General features: G+C 46.3%; 1 protein-coding gene across 2 annotated transcripts in view; it reads right to left on the minus strand.

Moving 5' to 3' along the window:
- Window positions 1-6,875, minus strand: part of LHFPL3 (LHFPL tetraspan subfamily member 3) — a 93,840-nt gene extending 86,965 nt beyond the window's left edge. The window contains exon 1 of one of the 2 annotated variants that reach the window (XM_073652256.1): window positions 6,085-6,875. In XM_073652256.1, coding sequence (XP_073508357.1) covers window positions 6,085-6,508 — 424 coding nt within the window. In that variant the 5' untranslated portion in view covers window positions 6,509-6,875. The remainder of the gene's footprint in view (window positions 1-6,084) is intronic. The other variant, XM_073652255.1, reaches the window with a different exon arrangement.
- Window positions 6,876-7,653: the final 778 nt, after the last annotated feature.

Genomic DNA, 7,653 nt, shown 5'->3' on the forward strand with positions numbered 1-7,653 from the left:
TGTTTTAGAACAATGTAAATTCTCTCTCTGTCTTAAGTGGTGAACTAGACTAGGACTGCTGTCAATCACTGCCACAGCGTGCTAAGATCTGCTCCTCCCTGTACATGCTGGGATGTAAATCACGCTACTATGGCCGTGATCCAAGCACAGTGCATGAAATATAACAAAATCTCATGTACATGTTACAAAATTTCCACAACGTAAATTAACAAGATTTGAGATCTGCAGCATGCCAATTCATGATTCGGATGTCAGTGCAAATTCCACCCTTATATTGGCAGTTGGCCAGGGGCTTATAATTTGGATTTTCTTAAAGAGATTGTTTGGTCTCATGAGAGAAATCTGCCGCCACTCAATGTGACTGCACACTGCCGAATTACGACCTTGTGTGTGATGCACACACTGTCATTGTTCCCCCATATTCACCATACGGGTGGATTTTCTAGTCTCACCTGGCTTCTTTCGATAGACAATAAATGAGAAAAGCAAAGAAGTCCAGTCCTTGATCAGAAGTATGCAATTCGCATACATGAAGTCACGTGACCAAACGCTGCCACAAAACAAAGGAAGTGTGACCACATGTGCACTGCAGTCACATAAAATGACTGTTGACTTTTCTTCTGAGACTTGAAAACCCCTTTAAAACACACACCGAGCAGCATAATAATAGAAGATGAAACATAACTTTTTCTCATTGATCTGTATTCCTGTATTGCTAGTGTTATGGCAAATGTGGATTTTATTTGTATTCTCAGTTAGCTAAGCATTATGTTATCTATCTGTATCATATGTATTAGCTCTATAAGTCTTGTTCATAAAAGCAATAAGACAGAATGTTGGTTTACTAAAAACTGCTGAAACCATTGAGAACTAGTTTAAAATGGTTTCTGGAGGTAGTTAGCAGAATCTATGATTTACAGACTTTATGCTGTGAACTTACATGTCGCTTTTTGGAACTGTACTGACACTTCCCTTTTTCTGTGAGTACAATAAAAAAAACCTGCCTTTTAAGCCAAAGAGTGCTGCAATAATGAGCATCTGCAGTGAAGCATGACGGAGGCTCCTTGGAAGTTTGGGGCCGCATTTCTTCAAGTTGAGTTGGGGATTTTGTCATGATTAATGTTATTCTCAATGATGAGAAATACAATCAAATTCTTATCCATTCTGCAATACCATCTGATTGGCTCCATATTTATTCTGCAGCAGGACAATGACCCCAAATATACAGCCAATGTCATTAAGAACTATCATCAGCTAAAAGATGAAAAAAAGAGTCCTGAAAGTGATGATGATATGGCCCCCACAGAGCCCTGATCTCAATATCAGCGAGTCGGTCAGGGATTACATGAAGATACAGAGGGATTGGCACAGGCCTACATTAACAGAAGATCTGTGTTTAGTTCTCAAAGATGTTTGGAACAACTTCCCTGCTGAGTTTCTTCTAAAACTGTTTTCAAGTGTAACTAGAAGAATTGTGCTGTTTTCACAGCAATGGGTGGTCACAATTGGACTGGATTTATCTTTTGCTCATTCACTTTTTGTTCATTGATAAAACACACTTCTATTTTTTTAAAGCATTCTTATTTTGCAGCATTTTTTGACACCTGCTTAAAACTTTTGCACTAAACAGTATATATCAGTCATGGAGTGTAGTGGTGTGTGGAGCAGATTCAGGTGCTGAGTCCACTCCACACAGGGTAGCTGCCGGCCGTGTTAAACAGCCAGCATCTGCTTCTAAGCAGCAACCAGAGGTAGCTCCGATAGCATAAGTTTTACCCCTTAAATGTTGGTGACAACCAATAACAGTTGCATTTAAGTCACTTCATCCAAGTGTCCCACCTGTTTGGGCACCCATAACCCGCCTCTCACGCTCCCTGTAACATGATTAGTAGGTGCTGATTGGTTGACAAGGCAGCCAAAGTTCTGCTGAAGGCTCCAGTCATTGCCATGTTGGCACTCCTTTGAAGCCATGCCACAGGCTGGGCTTCATAAGAGATTGACATTCGTCCTACATGCTGCAGTACCGAAGTATTGCTGTAAATAGAACAAGGGACCTAACAATTTCACTACTTGGACAACCCCTGTTCATAACCCTCACTTGGCCCCGATAAAATAATAAAGCCTATACTCACCTCCCGTGCTGGTGCCGTTCCCGCGGTGTAAGCACTCAGTCTCCCGTGCTGTTGTTGTGACACCAGCGCCCGATAATCGATGGCGTCACTATCCCCGCCTACGTAAGGATTGAACATGAAGAGTAAGTGAGAGATCAGCTGATCTCGGACTTCCTCTTCATGTTCAATTTGTACAAAGGCAGGGACAGTGACGCCAGTGATGATTGGGCGCTGGCATCACAACAAAAGCATGAGAGCCCCGGGATCGCGAGTGCCGACATCGCGGGAACAGCGATAGCATGGGAGGTGAGTATAGGCTTTATTATTTTATGGGGGCCAAACATTTTTGATCAAGAAGGGGTTGTCCTGGTAGTAGACAACTCCTTTAAGTCCCCTCTGTAGACTAAAACAGGGAGTGCAATTTAAAAAACAAAAACAAAAAAAACCCCCATAAAACTTCTAATGACTCCGCTGTTTCCCAGTTAAAAATAAAGATATATATATAAAAAAGGCAAAACAGATACTGCCGCATTAGTTAAAGTCTGATCTAAGAAAATAAAATATTATTTAATCCATACGGTAAACATCTTTATGAGAAAAAAAAATCAAAGCTATAAAATTTGTTTTATTTTGTTTTTGCACCTACCCCCAAAATTCATTAGAAAGCAATCAAAGCGTTGTTTATACCTCAAAATAGCACTATTAAAAGAGACCGCTCGATACTGAAACAACAATTCTTCTTTTGCTCAATCGATAAAAAAGTTATGGGTCTCAGAAAATAGCAACACAAATCAAATAAATTTTTTGTTAAAAATAGCAATTTTTTTTAACCCCTTACCGACCGTACCGGTACGTCATACGCCGGCTCCCTGACTTTGATTTGGGCTCCATCTCTTCACATGACAGCTGATTTAAGCAGCCATCATGTGCCTCTACCAGCTATGAGTGAATCGGACCTCCGCCCGTGGCTGTTACATAGTTACAATCTCTCACAGCGGCATTTAACATGAGCCGAGAGTCGTGCTGATGCACTGCTATGTATAGCACAGGTGATTGGATGATCACAGCTTCAAGTCCCCTAAGGGGATACAGTAAAAAGTGAACAAAAAAAAAGTTTTAAAAATATGAAAACCCCACCCCCCCACAAAAGTTCAAATCACCCCCTTTTGCCCCATTAAAAATAAAACAATTAATAAAATACACATATCTGGTATTGTTGCGCTCGTAAAAGTCAGAACTTTCAAAATATAAATGAATCCGATTGGTAAACAGCGTAACATAAAAATCAAAACGACAAAATTGCATTTTTTGGGCAGAAGATGCAATAAGAGGCGATCAAAATATTTTATCTACCCCAAAATAGCATCCAGAAAAATGTCAGCTCAGGGCGCAAAAACAAGCCCTCACAGCCCCAGATCCTGAAAAATTAAAATGCTACAGGTCTTGGAAAATGGCGACAAAAGCAAAAAAAAATTTGTGACAAATTTCGTAAAAAATTTTTTACCACTTAAATAAAAAAAAAACTATACATGTTTGGTATTGTGTACTCGTAATGACTTGGAGAATCATATTGCCAGGTCAGTTTTACCATATACACAAAAGACGGCTTTCATCCTTCAAAACAGGTTGACAGACACCTTGCCAATGCATCGTGTCTGTCAGCCACATGCCTACTCAATACTATGTGTATAACAGGAGAAACAGAGTCTAGATGGCATAAAACAGATTTCTTTATTTAATATATAGTTAAAATCTAGTCCACAAGAATAATATCACAATATAAGTTATTTATCACAATACATGGTGAAATATAATGTACACATAGGTCATAATACCCCAAAAGGCTAAAGCAAAGTGCAAACCCAGATATAAATATGGCACGCCCAGCGGACCACTAATATATATTATCCACAACTGTGTGTGATTGCAGTGACATAGCATTGAACCGAGGGTTCCGCATACCGGCCAATTTCACAGGGGAGCCAGAAAAAGGGGGGGAAACAGACAAGAGAAATACAGGATCAGGTCGCCATCTGGCCAGGAAAGAGCCCCGACGCGCGTTTCTCCGCTAATACTGCAAGCTTTCTCAAGAGGCCTCTTGAGAAAGCCTGCAGTATTAGCGGCAAAATGCGCGTCGGGGCTCTTTCCTGGCCAGATGGCGACCTGATCCTGTATTTCTCTTGTCTGTTTCCCCCCCTTTTTCTGGCTCCCCTGTGAAATTGGCCGGTAAGCGGAACCCTCGGTTCAATGTTATGTCACTGCAATCACACACAGTTGTGGATAATATATATTAGTGGTCTGCTGGGCGTGCCATATTTATATCAGGGTTTACACTTTGCTTTAGCCTTTTGGGGTATTATGACCTATGTGTACATTATATTTCACCATGTATTGTGATAAATAACTTATATTGTGATATTATTCTTGTGGACTAGATTTTAACTATATATTAAATAAAGAAATCTGTTTCATGCCATCTAGACACAGTTTTACCATATAGTAGACATGGTAAGTAAAAAACCCTCACAAGCCCTCCTATGGCTAGGAGGATGGAAAAATAAAAAAGTTATGGCTCTTGGAAGAAAAAAAGACACAGAGTCTGCCTGCCCCGCTCGCTTTTTGCCTAGGTAACCTGCCACTCTGAGACTGCAGGATGGCTGGTAACCAAGATAACGACAGGCCCTAAGACACAGAGTCTGCCTGCCCCGCACACTCTTTGCCTAGGTAACCTGCCACTCTGAGACTTCAGGATGGCCAGTAATCAAGGTAACGACAGGCCCTAAGACACAGAATCTCCCTGCCCCGTGCACTCTTTGCCTAGGGAACCTGCCACTCTGAGACTTCAGGGTGGCCGGTAACCAAGGTAACGACAGGCCCTAAGACACACAGTCTGCCTGCCCCGCACACTCTTTGCCTAGGTAACCTGCCACTCTGAGACTTCAGGGTGGCCGGTAACCAAGGTAACGACAGGCCCTAAGACACAGAGTCTGCCTGCCCCGCTCGCTTTTTGCCTAGGTAACCTGCCACTCTGAGACTGCAGGGTGGCTGGTAGCCAAGGTAACGACAGGCCCTAAGACACAGAGTCTGCCTGCCCCGCACGATCTTTGCCTAGGTAACCTGCCACTCTGAGACTGCAGGGTGGCCGGTAACCAAGGTAACGACAGGCCCTAAGACACAGAGTCTGCCTGCCCCGCACGCTCTTTGCCTAGGGAACCTGTCACTCTGAGACTGCAGGGTGGCTGGTAGCCAAGGTAACGACAGGCCCTAAGACACAGAGTCTGCCTGCCCCGCACGCTCTTTGCCTAGGTAACCTGCCACTGTGAGACTGCAGGGTGGCCGGTAACCAAGGTAACGACAGGCCCTAAGACACAGAGTCTGCCTGCCCCGCTCGCTTTTTGCCTAGGTAACCTGCCACTCTGAGACTGCAGGGTGGCTGGTAACCAAGGTAACGACAGTCCCTAATACACAGAGTCTGCCTGCCCCGCACACTCTTTGCCTAGGTAACCTGCCACTCTGAGACTGCAGGGTGGCTGGTAACCAAGGTAACGACAGGCCCTAAGACACAGAGTCTGCCTGCCCCGCACGCTCTTTGCCTAGGGAACCTGTCACTCTGAGACTGCAGGGTGGCTGGTAACCAAGGTAACGACAGGCCCTAAGACACAGAGTCTGCCTGCCCCGCAAGCTCTTTGCCTAGCTAACCTGTCAAGGTGGCCGGTAACCAAGGTAATGAGCTGTACACTATCAAATGAAAAACCTCTTAGTTCTCCATAACAGAGACGATTTTTAATAAGGTGTAAATTATAAAGCTGCTTGTTTTTACAAGCACTTTTCAATTTTTACCCACTCATGAACTTGAGACTACACCATTAAAAGTCCCATTGCCTCTTGAGGTCGCAGAGTACAAATACAAGAAGGTAGAGTGGGAATCGCGTAGTACAGGCAGTGGCCCAGGTGTGCACAGACAGGCACTCACCTGAGGACAGCTGCATCCAGGCGCAGATCTTGTACACCGTGGCTGTGTTACAGAAGAAGAACAGGACGAAGGACACGATGCAGCCGATGATGAGCGTCATGGACAGGCCGATGAAGAAGGAGGCGGCTTTAAAGGCTCCGGAGGGAATGGAGGAGAAATCTGTGAAGCTGCCAGTGCATGTGAGCTCTTTGGAGAAGCCGCTACCGATACAATAGTGGAATAGTCCGAAATAGCCGGCCTGGGGGGTGTCCACCCCGTCCCCTATCCAGTAGGGCTGGATGAAGCACACGATGTTGACGATGGCGAAGCAGATGGTGAAGATCGCCCACAGCACCCCGATGGCCCGCGAGTTGCGGATGTAATTGGCGTGGTAGATCTTGGCCGCCTCCTGCGGGGACAGCATCGCTAAGCTTGGGTCTGGCATCCTCTACACCCAGAGAAGGGGACGCCGCCGAGGTGGACGCTGCTGACCGAGGAGACAAATCACAGCAGCATCAGCGGCGGCATGGAGAGACACTGGTGCAGCTCCGACACACAGCGCGGCATGGAGAGTCCTTTCCCGCACACACCTAAGCCCTGTCTGCGGACCGACAACGGTCACTGCGCCTGCTGCAGAGCTGCATCCCAATGTGTCAGGAGCAGACGGTACCACAGGAGCTGGGAGGGGAGCGGCCAACGCAGGGACGTATGCTGGATGTCTCAGCTGAGATGACAGGAGGGTACCAATCACGGTCTGCACATGACATCCCTCCTCATCCCTCCTCATCCCCCCTCATCGGTGCCGCGCGTGAGCGAGTCCAAGGCACGTGCTGGTGACGAGGGGGCGCAGGAAGTGTGAGGTGAGGAGAGGGGCTGCCGCTAAATATAGCCGTGTGCCACACAGATATTATCAGTGGCGAAATATGCAGACAGTGGTGATGGCAGGTTCACAGACCTGCCCGCCACTCTCTGATGCAGTCTCTGTGGGGTAGTTACCATCTTGCTGTCTTACTATCTAGAGAGCCAAGGACCACTGTGTGCACTCAGGAGGTCACTGTGTGCACTCAGGAGGTCACTATGTACACTCAGGACGTCACTGTGTGCACTCAGGAGGTCACTGTGTACAGTCAGGAGGTCACTATGTACACTCAGGACGTCACTGTGTGCGCTCAGGAGGTCACTGTGTACACTCAGGAGGTCGCTGTGTACGCTCAGGAGGTCACTGTGTACACTCAGGAGGTCGCTGTGTACACTCAGGAGGTCACTGTGCACTCAGGAGGTCACTGTGTACGCTCAGGAGGTCACTGTGTACACTCAGGAGGTCGCTGTGTACACTCAGGAGGTCACTGTGCACTCAGGAGGCCACTGTGTACACTCAGGAGGTCACTGTGTACACTCAGGACGTCACTGTGTGCGCTCAGGAGGTCACTGTGCGCTCAGGAGGTCACTGTGTACACTCAGGACGTCACTGTGTGCACTCAGAAGGTCACTGTGTACACTCAGGAGGTCACTGTGTACAGTCAGGAGGTCACTATGTACACTCAGGACGTCACTGTGTGCACTCAGGAGGTCACTGTGTACACTCAGGAG

This window comes from Phyllobates terribilis, unplaced genomic scaffold, assembly GCF_046119375.1.
Source record: "Phyllobates terribilis strain yellow unplaced genomic scaffold, ASM4611937v1 Scaffold_11__3_contigs__length_659146591, whole genome shotgun sequence".
Classification (NCBI taxonomy): Eukaryota; Metazoa; Chordata; class Amphibia; order Anura; family Dendrobatidae; genus Phyllobates; species Phyllobates terribilis.